We start from the raw sequence: 19,618 nt of genomic DNA, 5'->3' as shown, positions 1-19,618 counted from the left end.
CCAGCAGGCACTCCCCAGACACCAGGAAGAGCTGCGGCCTGAGGACCAGGGAGGGGGGAAGAGGAGGTACAGGGGAGGAGGGGGGAGGAGGCGCAGGGGAGCGGGGGAGAGGAGGCGCAGGGGAGGGGGGAAGAGGAGGCGCAGGGGCCAGCCCTCTCCCAGCCCCTGCCCTGGCCCGACGCTGGGCCCGCCCTATGGGATGCAGGAGCGCCCAGGAGCCGTGGGCTGGTCTGTGCCCAGAACACAGCCTGCCCTGCGTCCACCTGTCCTCAAGGACGCTGCCCCGCCCCACCCAGACACACGCCCAGGCCCTGTCCTTGGGAGACCACGCAAGAGTCTGCTGCCTTCGCAGCCTTTCTAAGCGAAAAGCAGCAAAGCGACAGGAGTGCAGACGGTGGGGCCTGCCGGGCAGGCGGGCGGTGCAGGGGGCCGGGGCTGCGGTGCGTCCAGCTGGAGCTGGGACAGAGGGGCCTGCCGGGCAGGCGGGCAGTGCAGGGGGCCGGGGCTGCGGTGCGTCCAGCTGGAGCTGGGACAGAGGGGCCTGCCGGGCAGGCGGGCGGTGCAGGGGGCCGGGGCTGCGGTGCGTCCGGCTGGAGCCGGGACGGAAGCCAAGCACATCAGACGCATATTCTCCAAACACAGCACAGCGACACGGAGGCGCCCCGGCCGCGGGCAGCAGGGAGCCGCACCGAGGGCCAGCATGCGTCAGCTCGGTCCCTGAAGCGAGCTTGGGCAGCGCAAGCGGGACGGCCGGGGCAGCGCGCTCAGGGTTAGGGGTGGCACGGGCAATGCTGGCGGAGGCAGTGCGGGCGACCACAGGGACGGGCACAGGTGGACACAACACAGGTGGGGGAATGGTGGCGTGGCAGTGACGATGCGTGCTGCGGGGGCTGCCCAAGGGCCCGCACGGCCCACCCACCCCGGGGCTTCTGCTGCACATGGGCCCACGGGCACCCCACAGCCCCCAGCCCGGCGGCTCCTGCCCTCCTGACCCGCACACCCCCGTCCTGGCTGAGCTTCGCCCTTGGCAAGGCCTCCCACCCTGGGAGGCCCTCTGTCCACAGCTCACAGACTCACACCTGCTCCTATCCAAGTGGGCCAGGGCGGTGCCCACACCTGGCTCAGGGAGCAGGACTCCCCAAGGGCAGGGCCACAGGCTGCCTGGAGGGCCCACCTGAGGCCCCCGCCCGCTCTGGGACTCCAAGGTGACGTGGAGGAAGTAAGGAGACAGCAAGGGCCCTGGCCAGTCCATGCCAGGGCCGGGCTACTCTGTCAGGCCTACTCCCTGGACCCTGCTGGCAGCGACCCCCCACCAGGGAGACACACACACCCAGCACCCTCGGCCTGCAGGGGCCTCCCAGTGGGGCCTCCCCACTGCCCACCTGAGACCCCAGCCGCCCTTGGCCCTGCCCCAGCTAGCCCTGCAGCTTCCTGCCCTCAGCCCGCTCCCTCAGAGGGGACAGGACCCACGGCCAAGCCTGCCAGGTGACCGCGAGCACGGGTGCCCGGTGCCACACCTGGGACCCGGCCCGGAGCCACCGCACAGAGCTTCCCGCAGGGACCCGGACCTGGCACCCCACCGCAGCGCTGGGGAGCACAGGACCTGCTCAGGGCTCTCATCCTGCTGGGTCAAGCCCGTGTCAACAGCCATCTCTGGAAGCACCCCGAAGGCGCCAGCGCACTCTGGTGCTGAGATCCTCCACAGCATCTCCCGAGGCGGGCAGAGGCGAGGCTGCAGGGCTGCGGAGCAGAGGCCCTGCGCTGTCTGCCTGCCCCTCTTGGCCCAGCCGGGGCCCTCGGTCAGCCATGCGCACCTCCCGCTGCCTGGGAACTGCTTGGTTCCAGGGATTCTCCCCAGGGCTGTGGGCGGGCAGCAGAAAGCTCCCCACCCTGGTGTGGGCAGTTCAGAGAGCACCCGGGCCTTTGACGCTATGCTAAGCGATCATGAAGATGGTGAGCAGTCGTCAAGCTCCCTACACAGACCCGGGCCACCTTCCGGAACCTCTCCCAGTCTCGCCAGGTAAGAGCTGACCCATCCGCCCTCTGGGGCTGAGGCAGAGCTGTCCTCAGGAGCAGTGCGGCCTGAGGTGGGCCCGGCGCTCAGCGCCCTGTCCAGTGGGCAGCAGGGTAGCCTGAGGGCTGAGGTGGCGCCTGGGCTGTGTGCACGGCTCCCTGCACATGCTTCCAAAGCCAGGTGCCCAGCACACGTGACACCAGCACCTGTCTGCAGTGCTCTGCTCCCCAGCGCCACGCACAGGCGTGTGCCAGGGCGGGGCACCCGAGCGGTGCTGCCAACCCTGAGGCTGGCCTGGCCCCGAGTCCTCCAGAGAGCACCTGGCAGAAAGGACTTCCCGAGCAGGGACCCGTTTCCAGTGTTTTCTCAGTGTCCTCGAGATGAAAGGTCCCAAGAGGGCTCACCCTGAGGTGCGGGGTGGGGAAGGCCCTGCTTGGGGCATGTCTGTGGGGTCGTAGTGGGAGGACAGGCCGGCCAGCTCCGGATCCGTGCTCCCTGCTCGGGGTGGGCGGGTGAGAGGGCACGGAGACACACAGCACACACTCAGACCACCCACGCAGATCTGCACACGCACACCCACAGCCCTGGCGGGGACCCAGCCAGCACGCGCTCCCCTCAGGGCACAGACGGCAGCCCAGGAGGTCGAGCGTGCCCCGGGCCCTCCTGCGGCTCTGCGGGCCCTGCTCCCGCGCCTGCCCTCGGGGCCCTGCCCGGGTCCTGCTGTGCCAGGTGACGCGGGACCAGGGCTCTGGGCGGCCCCCAGGCCCGCGGGCAGGTGTGCCCTGCGCAGGCGGGGAGCACGAGGAGGCCGCACTGCGAGGCCGGCATGCAGGCCTGCGGTGTCGGTGAGAATGCGTGACCGGCCGCCGCCTGCCCGGCCCGCGGGGGGAGCCGGCCGATCCCCCGCCAGCTCGTCTCATCCCCGAGGCCTCTCAGGTCCCCCGCCCCCAGCGGGCAAGGCGAGCTCGGGGAGGCCCCTGGGGGCAGGGCAGGTGGCGGCCCTGAGCATGTGGGGAGCAGAGGGTCACAGTGAGTCCATGAGGTTGATGAAGACCGCAACATTGCCCGTGTCACCCCACACCCAGCACCCCCTCACACAACAAAGCGACTCATTGCCCAAAGCGCCCCCCCGGGACTGGCGTGCCGCCCTGGGCTGGCGGGAGGGGGAACAGGGACTGTACCGTCCGGCGTGGCCTGCTGGTGGGGTTTTTTACATTTGACGTAATCGTGGTCAACCGGAGTGGCTGTGTAAGGTGGGGAAGTCAGACCTGGGCCAGAGGAGGGGAGGGGGGCTCCGGGGCCCGGCAGTGTCCCAGCTGAAGAGTGGGAGTCCTCGTCCACCAGGCAGGCCTTCTCCCTGCGGGCCGGAGGGCAGGTACGTCAGGGCCCATCTCCCCTGAGCGGGGCCCGTGCCTCTGGTGGCACCCTTCCCCTCGGGTGGCACCAGCCCCTCAGGTGACCCCTGTCCCCGGGTGGCAACTGTCCCCTCGGGTGGCACCCGTCTCCTTGAGTGACACCGTCCCAGGGCTGGAGGGGTAGCCCCAAGGGCCCCACTCGGGCACCAGCCCTAGCCAGTCGCAGCCCAATCTTTACGGCTGCGCCTGCTGCCAGCTCAAGTCTCACAGCAGGTAGATGCCTCCCTGGAAGCACCCAACCCACACCCCCAGCACCTCGTGTGACGCCCGGGGCCTGAGGGATCTCATCCTGGTCAGTGTGTGGCCATGCTCACATGTGCACAAGGAAAAGGCCGCAGAAAGCACGGCGCCCGGGGCTCCGCTCGGGAGTAGCACGTGCCCGCGGGTGGGTAGTGTCTCAGAGTCAGTCCCAGACCCACTGTGGGGCCGCCAACCCGCCAGCTCCTGTGGGGGCGCGTTTCCACAGAGTCCAGGAGCCGGGAGCTGAGTGCGGCCCTGGAGCGTGTGCGGACGCACAGAGCGCGCCCTGGGGACAGCCGGGTAGGTCGCCACATGCCAGTCCACGCTCACGCCCGCCGGAGCTGCTGCAACTAGCGTCTGTGCGCATCACTTGTATAGTTTTCAAGTCAAAATAAAAAAAGACTTGTAATCACACGAAGCCTGTTCCTGCTGTGCCTGGAGGGCCCTTTCTGACGATCACCTCTGGGCACACTGCGTCCCACCTGGGTGGCGTCCACACGTGTGCCCACCTGTCCCACAAGCTGAGAGCACGGAGCCCGGCTGGGCGTGGGCTCAGAGATGGGGCGAACCAAGCCAGAGCTCCAGGACATGGACACCAGGTAACCCACACCCCGGGGAGGCCCGCCAGGCAATCACACCACGGCCCCAGCACCCTGAGCTCAGTGAGGCTTAGAGAGGACCCCTGCCTGGGTCTGGGGCAGGACGCTGCACTGAGCAGCGTCCACGCAGGCAGAGCTGTGCTGGGAGGTGACGGGGAGGTGCAGGGCGCTCAAGCAGCCTCTGCATCTGGGGTTCAACAGAAGGACCCCAGCTGTCACTGGGTGCCTGGGGCCTGGCCTGACTGTTGAGCTCTCGACGGCGCAGCAGACCCCACCCTACCCGGCCGCCAGGAGCACCCCACTCACTTCTCTGAGGCTTTGGGTGCGTTCTTCTCCTCACCCCTGGCAAAGGGCCCTTCTGCAGCCTCCTTCATGAAGCCCACCAGGACCTCCGCGCTGACCCCAGAATCTGGCTTCCCCAGGAGCTTCAGGATGGACGCGTGGAGCCGGAAGTACACCTGAGACGACGATGACACGGTGTGAGCAGCGCCCCCAGAGGCCGAGCGGGGCTGCCCGCCCCCGACCCCCCCAGGGTTCATCCAGTACCGCCCTCCCTGCACTCCTCCTCCGGCCGGCACCGTGGAGAGCGGACAGCGCCTGCACAGGCATCCCTGCACTGCGGGCACCGAGACGAGAGGCCACACCAGAGAAGGGGCTGGGTGCCTGCGGCGGGGGGGGGCCTGCCAGGCCCTCCCACTACGTCTCAACAGGGGAGAAAGACTGGCTATCAAGTGCTGAGCACGTCACTGCGTGTCTGCGTGTTAACAGGAAACACGTCCAGAAAGACAAGGACAGGACCCAGCTGTTAACGTAGAGTACTGCGAGCGGGGAACTGGGACTGCCGGGGACTTTCAACTTTTCAGTTTAAATCCTTTCGAACAATTCGATTCTTAGTTTCCTTAACCACTAACGATTGTTAACTTAATAAACTGAAGCAAATACATAAATACAAAAAAGGGGTAGGCAAGCAGACTCTGCCCCAGATTCCCAGCTGCTTTCTGGGCAGAGGAATGGTGGGGTGGACACGCAGCCTGAAAAGGCGCTGACGAGCCCCAGGCCCAGGAAGCCAGGAGCCCTCAGGCCTGCACCATGTCCGTGGAACCCGCCTCGTGGACCACGTGCGCGCCAGGGAGGACCCCGAGCGCGCCACCTGAACCCACACGCACACCCAGGCAGGGCGCACAGTCTGCTCGGGAGGAGCATGCAAGACCGTGACCCAGGGGTCCAGAGGGTCGCAGTTCCTCGGCTCCCCCGTGCCCCAGCTGGGAGCCCCGCCGAGCACCCAGGGAGCAGGCTGCAGGTACAAGGGCCTGGAGCTGCAGTGCTGGGCTGACGCTGCCCCCGAGAAGGGACTGTGAGCACCCTGGAGGGGATGGCCGCTGGGACGGGAGCGCGCGCCCGCCCGGGCCGGCACAGCCCACCTCCAGGGCCTCCATGGCCAGCTCGGGGGGGTTGTGGTAGTGGATCTTCTTGGGGTAGCGGGCGGCCTCCTCGTGCAGCAGGTGGCTGGCCTGCCCGTAGTGCCGCAGGTACACGGGGGGCGGCTGCTGCTGCTTCTCGGCCACCTTGCCCAGCATGTAGTGGATGAGCCACTCCTCCTCGTCCCCGTCACCCTCGCAGCGCGCCGCCGACGTGAAGCAGTGCCGGGCCGTCTCCAGCATGCTGTCCCGCCGCTCCTCCAACTGCAGGGGACACGCCCGCCCTCGTCTGACTGCGGGGTCGCAACAGCCCTGAGGGCGGCCCCCGGACCCCCCAGGGCCCCTCGTCTGACTGCGGGGTCGCCACAGCCCTGAGGGCAGCCCCCGGACCCCCCAGGACCCTCGTCTGACTGTGGGGTCAACAGCCCTGAAGGAGGCCCCCGGATCTAACTCTGGGACCCCCAACAGCCCTGAGATGGCCCCCGGACCACCCTGGGCCCTCATCTGACTCTGGGACCCCCACCAGCCCTCTACAGTCCCTGGGGCAGTCCCCAGGGCTCTACACTAGCCTCTCCTGCAAGCATTCCTGCCTCAGTTCGGCTCCCTACGCTGCGCGCTCCTCACGGCTCCGCAGGCCCAGGCCGCCTCAAATCAGCGCGCTGCGCAGAGGTCAGGGGAGGCATGAGGCCAAGGCCCTGCAAGCCCGTGTGCTGCTCTGCAGGTGCTGGGGGGTCATCGGCTTGGCGACAGAGACCTCACTCAAGCGCAAGCTGACGGTGCTCGCCCGGGGCGAGGGTCCCACTGGCTAAGCGTCTGCTGTCCCCAGGCCTCCCTGCGGCCCCACGACCATCAGCGGCCTTGACCACAGACAGTCCACATGCAGGCCCCTTCGTGCCTACTCTCCAGGGAAACCTCCCTGGACAAAGATGTCCTGCCACACGTGCCTGGACGCACCGCGGAGCTCCTCTGCGTCCCCTCGAGGAGCCACGGGAGCCCCGACAGCACCCACCCTACACCCCAGCACGGTGCTGACAGTCTCACAAGGACTCAACAAGCCCCTCGGAAGGAAGAGGGAGGAGACAACGGCTCTGCCACGGCCCTGAAGCCTGTGCTGACCAGCGCTCACCCCCCGGCCAGGGCGTGCAGGGAGCAGGGCCTCAGCCCCTCCCCACCGCCCTCACCTGCTGCACGAGCTCAGCAGGCAGCTCGGGCCTCCACTGCTTCAGCTGGCGCGAGGCGAAGGAGTGCAGGGCGTAGGACATGGTGCCGAACTCGATCCACAGGGACAGGTTGGAGCTGTCGATCTCGAGCGCCCGCCGGAAGCAGCTGAGCACGGGCGTGGCGTGCTTCCAGACGGGCCCGTCGCTCTTCAGCTCGTTGGAGTTCAGCTTGTCTTGGATGCGGCTGGCCCGGGCCAGGGCCATGCCCGCCCAGGAGTCGAACCTGCAGGCACGGCGGGGCACGGCTCAGCACCCTGCTGCCACAGGCACCACGAGCCAGAGACCCACCCGAGAAGCGTGCAGGGCACAGGTCTCCAGGCCCCTCACCAGCGCCCGGGCACTACCCTGACAGGCCAGGCCTGCCACCCTGCTGCCCTCCACTTCCCTGCCTGGAAGGTGGCCCCACAGGGCAGCTCCGAGGGGTGCACAGGGGCTGTCCTGCAGCTGGGACCTCATGCCCCGTAGCCTCCCTGAGCCTCAGCTTGGGGCAGCTCAGACCCTGAGACCCCCGTCACCCAGCTTCCACCAGCTGTCCCCGGGACCCAGGGCAGGCCCCAGCAGCCAGATGACAGCGCGGGGACCATGGGATGCCCAAGACCCAGCATCCTGAGACCACCCCAGAGAGGCTGCGGGGGGGACGCAGGGGCCTCTCTCAGACCCGAGGCCACATGTGGGCCCTCAGAGGCCAGCATTCTCAGTGCACAACAGAGAGAAGCAGCGTCCACATGGACACACTGCCCTCCGGTAGCTCAGTCTCCACCCATCTGAGCGGAGCCGTAAAGCCGGCCCCTGGCGTCCCCGGGCCACGCCATGTCGGGGAGCCTGCCGGCTCACAAAGTTCCCTGGCTCTCTCCCGGGCACTTCCGCCCCCTGGGCCTGGGGATGAGGGAAGGGGAGGCCTGAGCAGATGGTGAGCAGCCTTTCTCGCCAGGCGGGGGGAGGAGGCTGGGGGGAGCACGGTGGGAATAGTTGGGGGCCTTCTGCCTGGGCAGGTCCCTCCATACCTGCCACAGCAGCACCCACGGGCCTGCCTGCAGCCAGGGCAGGCTCCGCCACCCTGGTCACCAACACGAGTGTGTGGGACGGACACGGGGTCACAGGGTCCCCAAGGGCTCCTCCAGGCAGCTTCTCCCTCAGCCGTGAGAGGCACATGCTGGCTTCTCCCCTCACACCCCAGCCCCCCACTCACTGATGAGGCAGACCTCCCCATCCCCGAGAACACCCAGGAAGGCTGCCCACGAGTGCCCCTCAGACCCTTCAGACACAGGTCACCCGCAGAGGGACCTCTCTCGACCTTGGCCCTCTGAGGCATGGCTGGCTCTCTGCTGGCTCTCTGCTGGCTCTCAGTCCAGCGAGCCGGACCTCATGACTGAGCTGGCCCTTCGGGAGGGGCAAGCCAGGCCCTGTGTTTCGGGCAGAGGCCACCAGGGCCTGCTCACTGGGAAGAGAGCCTGGGCCTCAGGTACAACCGGTTCGCAGATCAGCACCACCATGGCAGCCTCGCCCCAAAGATGCAAACAGCCACGATGAGAGATGTGGCCTTGGAGGAAGCAGGTGTCCAGCCGACTCCCCAGGGCTGGGGGCGGGACCAGGAGCAGAGGCTGCGCCCAAGCTGGAGCCAGGCAGCCCCCCCACCGCGGGCCAGGAGCAGAGGGCCGCCCGGGACCGGGGAAGAGGGCTCCGTGCCCTCGCCCTCCTCTTTCTGGGGCACCTCGCCCAGCCCCGCCCTCCCGCAGCCAGCCGCTCACCTGTCGGGGCAGACGCAGATGTCGTGCATGTAGAACTTGACGGCCTTGGACTGCTCCTTGTTCTTGAAGTGGTAATCGGCCAGGAGGTAGTAGAGCTCGTTGACCACTGGAGGGGAGGGGTCGGCCCCTTCAGGGAGGCAGGGCACCTGGCAGGCGAGAGGGCAAGCGTGAGGGGCTGAGGCGCACAGGCGCCGCGGTGCGGGAGACGGGCCCCGGCCGGCAGCCACCCCGACCTCGACAGAGGTGCCCTCGATGTAGGCGGACACTCTGTCCAGGCTCAGGGCGGGCCGCGCGGTGCGGGGCACGATGCTGGCGATCCTCCTCAGGAGGTTGGCCAGGTCGGCGGACACGGTGCTGGTCTTGTAGCTGTCAAACTCGGGAAGGGTCTTGGGCTTGAAGTACTCGAACATGAACAGGGCGTCCTCCCACAGCAGGTCCACCTGCAGGCAGACAGGCGGTCGGAGTGCAATCGGGGCATGCACGGTGAGAGCTCCTCATGCGAACGCTCGGTGGCCCCTGGCAGCAAGGTCACACACACGGGAAAGCCGGAAACTACACCTGTGCACTTGAAACACGGCTCACGGACAGCGACCCCACACCCACATGCGTGACGGGGGACGTGAACCAACACGAGCCCGGCCTCCACAAAGACAGACGCCGGGACTGAGGGCTCCCCCTGTGAGTCCACACGGCCGCACTGGAGGGCAGTCACCTGGCTGCCAAATATTGAGCAAGGGCTTGCTCTGGGCCGGGGCAGTTTGCACAGCGAAGGGGTCACAGCAGGACTGTGCCCACAGGAGCGCGCACTTTGGGGGTGGGCTCCCTCAGATCAAAGCTTCACTGACTGTGTTCAGGGGCCACAAGCTAACACCTACTTGCAGTCTGAAAACCCAACACCAAATGAATGGAAACTCTCTAAGGAATTATCTGTATGACTCCAACTAGGGGGAAAAATCTACTGAAGAACTGCCACGCTGCCGCGTTTCTGGATAATCAGTTCACAGTCACACACCCGTTCCTGCAAGGACGCCCTTCCTTTGCTGGGTCTGCTGCCCTGACGCCGCAGCCCCTCACCTGCGGGGCCGAGTGCTCCTGCAGGTACCGGGCCTTGCCCTTCTTGCCGGGGTGGCAGCCCCTCACCTGCGGGGCCGAGTGCTCCTGCAGGTACCGGGCCTTGCCCTTCTTGCCGGGGTGGCAGCGCTCACCTGCGGGGCTGAGTGCTCCTCCAGGTACCGGGCCTTGCTCTTCTTGCTGGGGTGGCTGTACAGGCAGTAGAAGCACTGCTCCAGGGCCGTCTCCAGCTCCTCCTTGTACGGGTGGGCGTCCTCGGGGGTGGGCGCAGCCAGCTCCTTCTGGAGGACGCGCACCTAGCAGGCGGGCGGGTGGGAAGAGGCGCCTGGGGGAGGCCCGCCAGCCCTGGGGCCACTCCACGGGGCCTGAGGAGGGCCCGCCCAGCCTCCTGCTGCCAGCACCCAGGCAGCTTCTGGCCACACTCATTCAAGTCACCATTTGCCTACCCCCCGGGCCTCTACATGAGCACCACTTCATGCTGGGCACCGTCCAGGATGACGGTGGACACCGTCGCTGCCCGTGGGACCCTCAGGCTGCCCCGGAGGGGTGTGAATTAGAGTTAGTCACGCGGCAGACGGTGAGTCCCGTTAGGGCCGCAGGGACCTATGGCAGACACCAGTGAGGCCCTCAGAGAAGGTGATCTCAACAGCCAATGGGTGAATCTGTGGAGGCAGAGCCACAGATTATGCCACATCGTTATGCCCTGCTGTTAGCAAACGCAAGCCCTCTTCAACTATCAGTGGCATTTTCCATCAAGACTAGAAATAAAAAGCGAGTCTCCACAGACAACCCACTCCAGTACTCTTGCCTGGCAAATCCCATGGATGGGGGAGCCTGGTAGGCTGCGGTCCATGGGGTCGCTAGGACTCGGACACGACTGAAGCGACTTAGCAGCAGCAGCAGGCACAGTACAGACCAGATCCTCTAAACGTAACTCAGTAAAGTTAGAAATGGGTTACATGAAGACAGCAAATATCAAAACTTATGGCATGCACCTAAAAATGTACTTGGGGAAAACCAGTAATCTTTACTGCAGGTGTATTAGAAAGTGATCAACCTGACTTCAGGCTCTATTACAAAGCCACAGTTATCAAGACAGTATGGTACTGGCACAAAGACAGAAATATTGATCAATGGAACAAAATAGAAAGCCCAGAGATAAATCCACACACATATGGACACTTTATCTTTGACAAAGGAGACAAGAATATACAATGGATTAAAGACAACCTCTTTAACAAGTGGTGCTGGGAAAACTGGTCAACCACTTGTAAAAGAATGAAACTAGAACACTTTCTAACACCATACACAAAAATAAACTCAAAATGGATTAAAGATCTCAACGTAAGACCAGAAACTATAAAACTCCTAGAGGAGAACATAGGCAAAACACTCTCTGACATACATCACAGCAGGATCCTCTATGACCCACCTCCCAGAATATTGGAAATAAAAGCAAAAATAAACAAATGGGACCTAATTAACCTTAAAAGCTTCTGCACAACAAAGGAAACTATTAGCAAGGTGAAAAGACAGCCTTCAGAATGGGAGAAAATAATAGCAAATGAAGCAACCGACAAACAACTAATCTCAAAAATATACAAGCAACTCCTACAGCTCAACTCCAGAAAAATAAATGACCCAATCAAAAAGTGGGCCAAAGAACTAAATAGACATTTCTCCAAAGAAGACATACAGATGGCTAACAAACACATGAAAAGATGCTCAACATCACTCATTATCAGAGAAATGCAAATAAAAGCCACTATGAGATACCATTTCACGCCAGTCAGGATGGCTGCAATCCAAAAGTCTACAAGCAATAAATGCTGGAGAGGGTGTGGAGAAAAGGGAACTTTCTTACACTGTTGGTGGGAATGCAAACTAGTACAGCCACTATGGAGAACAGTGTGGAGATTCCTTAAAAAACTGGAAATAGAACTGCCTTATGATCCAGCAATCCCACTGCTGGGGATACACACTGAGGAAACCAGAAGGGAAAGAGACACATGTACCCCAATGTTCATCGCAGCACTGTTTATAATAGCCAGGACATGGAAGCAACCTAGATGTCCATCAGCAGATGAATGGATAAGAAAGCTGTGGTACATATACACAATGGAGTATTACTCAGCCATTAAAAAGAATACATTTGAATCAGTTCTAATGAGGTGGGTGAAACTGGAGCCTATTATACAGAGTGAAGTAAGCCAGAAGGAAAAACATAAATACAGTATACTAACGCATATATATGGAATTTAGAAAGATGGTAACAATAAGCCTGTGTATGAGACAGCAAAAGAGACACCGATGTATAGATCAGTCTTATGGACTCTGTGGGAGAGGGAGAGGGTGGGGAGATTTGGGAGAATGGCATTGAAACATGTATAATATCATGTATGAAACGAGTCGCCAGTCCAGGTTCGATGCACGGTACTGGATGCTTGGGGCTGGTGCACTGGGACGACCCAGAGGGAGGGTAGGGGAGGCAGGAGGGAGGAGGGTTCAGGATGGGGAACGCGGGTATACCTGTGGCGGATTCATTTCGATATTTGGCAAAACTAATACAATATTGTAAAGTTTAAAAATAAAATAAAATTAAAAAAAAAAAAAGAAAGTGATCAACATAAGCGTTTACTTCAGTAAGTTAGAAAAAGCAGAGCAAATCCACACACAGTAAAAAGTAATTAATATTAGAGTGCTACTCAACGACCCAGAAAGCAAAGAGAAAGCAGGCTCACAGCTGGTTAACACTGGTTAGCCAACAGCTGGTTAACACTGGTTAGCCAACAGCTGGTTAACACTGGTTAGCCAACAGCTGGTTTAGGTGAAGAAACTGATTGCAACCAAGCGCATGCAAGACTTCTCAACAAAGGACGAGGAAGCGCAGATAAGACTCCGTGCGACCCCATAGATGGCAGCCCACCAGGCTCCCCGTCCCTGGGATTCTCCAGGCAAGAACACTGGAGTGGGTTGCCATTTCCTTCTCCAATGCATGAGAGTGAGAAGTGAAAGTGAAGTCGCTCAGTCGGGTCTGACTCTGTGCGACTCCGTAGACGGCAGCCCACCAGGCTCCCCGTCCCTGGGATTCTCCAGACAGGAACACTGGAGTGGCGAGGGGCACTGCAGAGGTTGTAAAATCCGAAGCAAACGCCTGAACAATTTCATGCTTACGTGAACCCTACTCCAAAAAACAGAACTGACTTTAGAATGAATGAATTCAGACTTTAGTCTGAATGACTCTATAATCACCAAAGAAACAGAGTCAACAAGTTTAAGTGTTAGAGAGAGAGAGGCGGAGAGGGCAGAGAGCCACACAGGACGTGCACGCACGTTCCAGATCAGGGCTGACGGCGGGCGGGGGGCGGCACTTACGTAGAATCGCAGCAGGGCCCCGTCCGAGTTACAGCACCAGGCCCGCCGGCCCAGGTACTCATGGGCCGTGTTGAGCAGCATGAGGGATGAGGGGAGCATGGGCGGTTCAGCCGACGCTGGGGAGAGACCGGGCGACGGGGTGTCAGCGTGCACGCAGCGGGGAGCAGCGGGCCCCCGCCCCATCTACCAAGGGCCCCACAGTGGGCCCCCTGCTTGCCCCACTTTCCTTTCTCATCTTTTTCTTTTTAAATCAGTGATGACGTGTCTGGCTTTACCACCCTAGAAGGCGCTTATCAGAAAGCAGCTCAGCTCACGCGGGGAGGTATACAGCAGGGAGGGCCCATCCCCAGGCGGCAGGGCGCCCCGCCCGCCGGCCCCGGCCATAACCGGGCTGACATCTGGTGAACATCCCAGGAAGCATCTCTCCATGCACGTGTGAGGCACTTTGAAAGACACAGGTAAGTCATGTACAACGGTAGAGCCCACACCGCACACACCACTGCTTAACTTCCAAACCCTCACATTTAGGTCTCCCTAACTGTCACAGGAGGAGGAAGAGCGACCAAGTCCCGGCTAATGCCTGTGCGCGCTGGCACTGTCGCCAGCTGCTCTGGACTCCTGGTGTGCTTCAGACTCTGAGCCGAAACCGTCGGCTCAGGACAGAGAGTACTAGGGCGAGCCCCGCCCAGCAGAACCAGGGCTCCTTCACGACACCTGTGTCAGACTTTCTATTACTGGTCAGTCCCAGCCAAAAAAACTTTGAAAAGCACTGCTTAAAAAAGTCAGAACACAAGGAAGTTCAAGCCCTCTGGATGCTCTGCCACCTGGGTCGGTGGCGGCTTGTCCCGGCTCCATCTGCCAGCTCGTGCACACTGCTCCGGTGCTGCCCAGGATAACGCGGACGTCCCGCTCTGCACGCGCTCAGCCTGGCTGCTGGCTCCCTCCCGAGGCACGTTCTCTCCCAGCGCTCTCCCTTCCTGCCTCCCGCTGGATTACTGACTGTCCTCCAGCCATGCTCCTGAGACGCCCTCAAGGAGCTGGAGTCCACTGTGATTACAAACGACCCGGCTGCGTGCCTCGGCCCACACGTGCCTGCTGTGAGAACCACGTCGACACACGGACGTCACTCCAATGGCACTGAACCGTGCCAGGGAAAAATCTGAAACAAACCTCGTTTTAACTGCTTCTTCAGTTTAGAAACCTAACATGCCTTTGTCCTCAGAAGACCCCCTTGGCCACGATGGACCTGGATATAGACTGCTGTGTATCAGCCTTTAGGGGACACACCACACGCTTCTGACCTGCAGGCTCGGCGCTAAAGCTACCACTCAGGGACCTCTTCTTGAACTTGACGCAGGGTTCCCTGCGGCCACGGGGGCTCCCTCACCCCACACTGGACCACCTCTGTCCTCCACGTCTTCCACCTTCTCCAGCACCGTGAGCTCTCCACCGCCCCCCACGGGTCCAGTCGTATGCTCCTGGCTGTTCTGGTTTACACGGGCAGCCAGCCCACTGGGATTCCTGTCTCCCCACCCACTTGTTCAAGGTTTATGGCATTGGACTGTCTTCCTTTCCTTGTTTGCTTATTGGCAATTTTTTAAAAATACTATATTGTGTTTACATAATTAACAGAAGACTCTTAATCCACAAAACTTTTTGTATTATTTTTATAAAAAAATAATCCACGTTTATAGGTATAAACCTTAGTTTTTCACCATTAGAACTTTTTTTGAAAACATAGAGGCTCTATTTGTCAAGAGTTCTAAAGATATCTGTTCTAAAAATTTATCCAAAAGGGTCAATTTAGCAGAAACAAAAAGGCACGCATGAGGTGCTGCCTCCAGTGTGGCCCAGTAGACAGCAGCGCCGCTGGCCACGGGCCGGGCCAAGCAGGGAGCTCCCGGCTGCAGACGGGCGGGCGCCGCCGGCCGCGGGCCGGGCCAAGCAGGGCGCTCCCGGCTGCAGACGGGCGGGCACCTTCCTCTGCCTGAGCCTCCCCAAGCCTGCCCACACGCCCGGCTCTCCGGGGGCCCTGCCCAGCCGCCCCACGGCTGCGTGTCCCCCCTGCCCGGCCATCCACCAGGCCTCAGACAGGGCTCTGTGGGTGCTGCTGGTGGTCCTGCTTCTCCCCCTGACCATGAACCGTCAGGCCCAGAAGTTCTCATTCACAGAGGCCTGACAAGCAGAGAGCCGCTGACAGACAGCTGCAGAGTGCAGCCCTCCGAGCAGGAGAGCACGTGGGCTCTGTGGGCGCCGCAACACGGCTGACTGCACTGCTCGCGCACTTGGCTGACCCGGCCAGGGACTAGCGAAAACCCCCAGTAAATGCAGTTTCAAGCTGGTGAATAAACACATACACGTGTGTGTGGTAATCACAGCTATATAAAAGTCACGTGTACCTTCATCAAGTTTATACTGAAAACGCAAGAAAACCGAAGGATAGCGCGCACTTGGTGGAGGTATCGACACTCCTGGCCGAACGCCACTGAGCCACTGGTCTGCTCTAGCCTCGCCCTCTGAGCACAGGTCCGCAGGTGCTGCCCAGGCTCCAGTGCCAGCCTGTGAAGGCCCTGCTCGCCCCGCAGGCCCACCCTGAGCACCGCCGCTGGAGCCGGCCCAGCCCACGCTGCGGCTGCGACTCTGCTGCTCCGGCTGCCCTCCGGCGACTCTGAGACGTGCCACTGTCCCCAGAGCGGGCGAGGCTGCCTGACTGGCCTGCGGTCATAGCCGCGCAGTGGAGCCCGTGGCCACGTGCCCTGTGCCGCCCAGGCCCCCAGCCAGGAGCAGCCGGTGGCTCGAGGCCCCGGGGCCCCACTCCGCACGGGGCTCGCCCCCTGCACTCGATGGGAAGCAGGGCGCGCTCCGTGGCCCCGCCCCACCACCCGGTCCACGAAGACGCTGCCTCTGCCTCCGTCCAGGAAAGTTCTGGCACCCGAGCCCAGACGTGCTCGTAGCTTGATGCAGACAGACAAGAGGCAGGCCCCTGCATCCCCGCACCTTCGTCCGCCGGGCTCTGGAGCTGCTGCTGGTGGCACAGGGAGCGGAAAGCGTCCTCCTCCTGCCGGATGACCCGGTACAGGATGACCCAGGGCAGCACGGAGGTCACGTGCGGCTCCTTGGGCTCCTCCTGCACAGCCATGCTGCAGTCGATGACCTGCAGGACGGGGTGTCACGGCGGGCAGCTCGCCAGGCTGCAGGCGCTGGCTGGGGGCAGGCGGGGAGGGAAGCGGCCAGGTTACCTGGATGAGGTTGTTGGTGAGCCGGGTGAGGCCACCGGCAGCGGACAAGTCCCGCAGGGTGCTGCCATCCGCCGACAGAGCCTGCTCCATGCCCTGCAGCAGCTGGGTCACCGTGGCCACCCACTGCTCCTTGGCGGCAGTCTCGGTGGCGTTGACCATCTGCTGGACCGCCTCGTTCAGAGCCACGTCGGAGCACTCGAAGCACTGCCGGTGGTCCTCCAGCCGGAGCAGGGAGTCCTGCGCAGGAGGAGAGGGTAAGGACACATGGCAGCCACGCTCCCCTGGGCCCTGGGGCCTGGGGCAGGGATGGCAGGGCCGTCCTGTGTTTCTTGGTGCATCGGGCAGGAGCTGCTGAGGTGTGCTGAGCCCATGGGCAGAGGTGGAGGCCGCAGCCGGAGCCGAGCCCTCTCGATGAGAGCACACAGGAGGTGAGGCTGTGACAAAGTCAAGGAAAAGACTGGGGCCCCCAGCATCACCCTCGCGTGACACCACTCCCAGTGCTCGAGGCCAGAAAAAGCCAGAAGGCAGAAGAGTACCTGCTAGCGACTGAGAACAGGTCACCCCTGCCTGGGGCAACAGACCATCCCCCCAAAACAGGCCGTCAGGGATAATGGGAATGCAGTAAAGCGGCTACGTCTGAAGCTAACACGCAAAACTCACCAGGGTGCCTATAAACTGAAAACGCACAGTCAGAAGACATAACGACCTGCAGTAACATCGTGCTAAAACAGCAACCCAAAACATCAGGACTGGAATCCACACGACCGTGAGGAAACCACCCTATGCTGAAGAACGCGGCAGGCAGCTCATCTACCCGGGGCGACTGAGCCTCCTGCGTGTCCCAGAGGGGGCTCCAAGTCAGGCTCCCGCCCTACAAACGCTCAGAGAAGCGAGTTACAAGCACAAACCCCACACCTACCGTGGCTGGGAGAAGCCCAGCGCACGGACCCCCGCCTGTGCACTGTCACGCCGCCGGCCGGCCTCGCTGTGGAGAGCAGGCTCCGTCAGAGGGCCCCCACCTGCCTCGTGCCAGGCGCACTGCAGGAGCTCCACCCTGAGTCTGCAACCACAGGACGAAGGCTGCTCGAGCCTCGGAAAGGCTTTCCAAGCATAATGAACAAATGCACCACCGTGTGAAAACATCAAGAGATTTGATGCGCTAAAAATTCAAAACTTCTGTACATCAAAGAAAACAGAAGCTGCAATTTATTTTTTTTTTCAGAAGCTACAATTTAAAATCAGAAACTGACAAAAGCACTTGAGTGGGAAAAGATTAAGACCTTTAATTTATCAGAAGCGTCCAAACCAAAAAGAAAGCACATTCCGCCAACAGGAAGCTGGGCAAACATCAAGTCACTCCTGCGCGGGCAGCAGCAGCTCCCGGGCAGCCGGCCGGCCTCATCTCAGCCCAGCTCGGCGTGGTGCCTCCTCAGCAGGTGCCCATCCCTCCGGGGCTGTGGGCAGTGGGGGGGGGGTGCTGTCCTCTCACCCAGAAGCTCCAGACCACAAAGCAGGAGCACCTGAGCCCCTGGGTGGCCCCTCCCTGGACACACTTGGCTGCCCCCTACCCCCAGTGAGGGCACCGAGGGCATCGCAGCTCCTCCCCGTCCTCACGCAGGGCTGCCTGACCTCCTCTCCCCTCCTCCTCACTCCCTGCCTCCCCTTCTGGTTCCACTTGCTCCCAGCCACACCTCTTATCTGTTTTCCAGTTCACGAAGCCTGAGAGAAGCCGGGGCTCCCTTCCCAAACCCAAGCGGAAGGCCCCAGGGAGGTAACGAGTCTGAGGGAGGAGCTGCCAGCCCAGCCCGCACCGCCCAGCACGCCCCGGGCATTCTCCTCCACGCCCACATGCCGGGCAGGACGCCCACACGCCCGAGCTTGTGAGGCCCCACAGCAGGCCTCTGGGGCAAGGGCGAGCATCTGGGCCGGGATGAGATGCGGGAATGCCCTGCCCCACAGACGCCACGCCCGGCTAGGCCCTGGGCGCTGGGGCGGGGCATGCAGGGGCTGAAAGGCACACAGGCCTCACCCACGCTCGCTCACTCCTCCCTCAGCGGCGCGACCCTCCGGGGCTGGTTAGCTCACCGTGCTTTTGTCGATGTACACGGATTTCATCTAGTTTTATCGGTACTCAACAGTTAATTTTAAAACCAGTAAAAGAAGACCAAGCAATAAAGTAGAAAAATGCGTTTAGAAAAAAAGAAAATAAAAAGCAAAAAAAGGCAGATGGACCATCAGGTGAATGGATGGCTGAGCCCGACTAGCCACGCGAGGCTGAGAGCCAAAGGCGGGGTTCCCTTGAGCGCACCTTCTGACCACCTTCGCCCACTGCCGCTGCGGGGAGGAATTCGCTCCGCTTCCCTCAGAGGAGACGGCAGAGGGCGCGGGCGAGGCGGGAGCACTCACCTGCAGCAGCAGCAGCTGGGCCGGCCTCTCGGGCACGGACGTCATGAACTCCAGGTGCTTGGCGCGGTCACAGCCGCTGGGACGCAAGGTGGGGCGCAGCAGGCGTACGACGGCGCGGTGGTCGCCGGCCTCGTACAGCCGCTGGGCCTCCTCCAGAGACTGGCACCGCTCCAGTGACCGCAGGTTCTTGTCAATCTGGAAAAGGCCCGGATCACTGGCTGACCAAGCCGTTGCGGGCCCCCTGAGGCGGCCAGGGTTCTGCCCTTATCAGACGCAGACGAGAGGCATTCACAGCAAGCGGCTGCTTTACAGACAGTACCTCTGTGAGGGTCAAGGCGTTCCAGTCTCCAAAGAACAAATACACCGAAAAACACAACTACCCCAAAAGCACAGACTCCAGACAGAGAGCGCCAAAACAGTTAGCCAGCCTCCCAGTCACACTTCAGCAACCCAGACCCCTGGGCCGGGGTACGAGGCTTCAGAGACCAAGCAGGCCCCCACCAGAGGCCAGCACCCACCACCGACCCCTGGAGCCCTCTCTGCCAGGAGGCCTGCGGGACACGGGTAGCAGGCTGCTGCACTGGGCCTGGCCCTGAAGCCACTCTGCAGGGCCTGATGGCCACCCTCAGCCCAAGGACGTGTCACAGACACGGAGCTGTGGGTGGGGGTCGGGGGCTGCACAGTGAGGACAGGAGGAGAACCGCAGGCCGCTGGCCAGCCCTGGGCCAGAGCAGTGGTGGTCTGCTTCTGGGGGCTTCCCCTCATCCTGCTGGAGCTGCCCCCACACACAGGCCTGGGGACCAAGCAAAAACCCTCCCCACCCCCAGCAGACACCCCCCACCCTGTTCCGGCCCCCAGCCCCCGGCCCCCAGC

At 62.2% G+C, this 19,618-nt stretch overlaps 1 protein-coding gene across 4 annotated transcripts in view; it reads right to left on the bottom strand.

The window, feature by feature from the left end:
* CABIN1 (calcineurin binding protein 1) overlaps nucleotides 1–19,618 on the bottom strand; it is a 71,424-nt gene that overhangs the window by 33,884 nt on the left and 17,922 nt on the right. For 3 of the 4 annotated variants that reach the window (XM_061385525.1, XM_061385521.1, XM_061385524.1), the window contains exons 16-26: nucleotides 18,746–18,940; nucleotides 16,340–16,576; nucleotides 16,098–16,254; nucleotides 13,101–13,216; nucleotides 9,860–10,021; nucleotides 8,888–9,094; nucleotides 8,655–8,800; nucleotides 6,868–7,129; nucleotides 5,690–5,950; nucleotides 4,575–4,726; nucleotides 3,196–3,371 (exon numbers count right to left, since the gene is read on the bottom strand). In XM_061385525.1, coding sequence (XP_061241509.1) covers nucleotides 3,196–3,371; nucleotides 4,575–4,726; nucleotides 5,690–5,950; nucleotides 6,868–7,129; nucleotides 8,655–8,800; nucleotides 8,888–9,094; nucleotides 9,860–10,021; nucleotides 13,101–13,216; nucleotides 16,098–16,254; nucleotides 16,340–16,576; nucleotides 18,746–18,940 — 2,071 coding nt within the window. The remainder of the gene's footprint in view (nucleotides 1–3,195; nucleotides 3,372–4,574; nucleotides 4,727–5,689; nucleotides 5,951–6,867; nucleotides 7,130–8,654; nucleotides 8,801–8,887; nucleotides 9,095–9,859; nucleotides 10,022–13,100; nucleotides 13,217–16,097; nucleotides 16,255–16,339; nucleotides 16,577–18,745; nucleotides 18,941–19,618) is intronic. The other variant, XM_061385522.1, reaches the window with a different exon arrangement.

The sequence above is a fragment of the Bos javanicus genome, chromosome 17 (assembly GCF_032452875.1).
Source record: "Bos javanicus breed banteng chromosome 17, ARS-OSU_banteng_1.0, whole genome shotgun sequence".
In the NCBI taxonomy this organism is placed as follows: Eukaryota; Metazoa; Chordata; class Mammalia; order Artiodactyla; family Bovidae; genus Bos; species Bos javanicus.
Note: the sequence above shows the minus strand (reverse complement) of the source record. Positions and strands in the feature narration are given on the sequence as shown.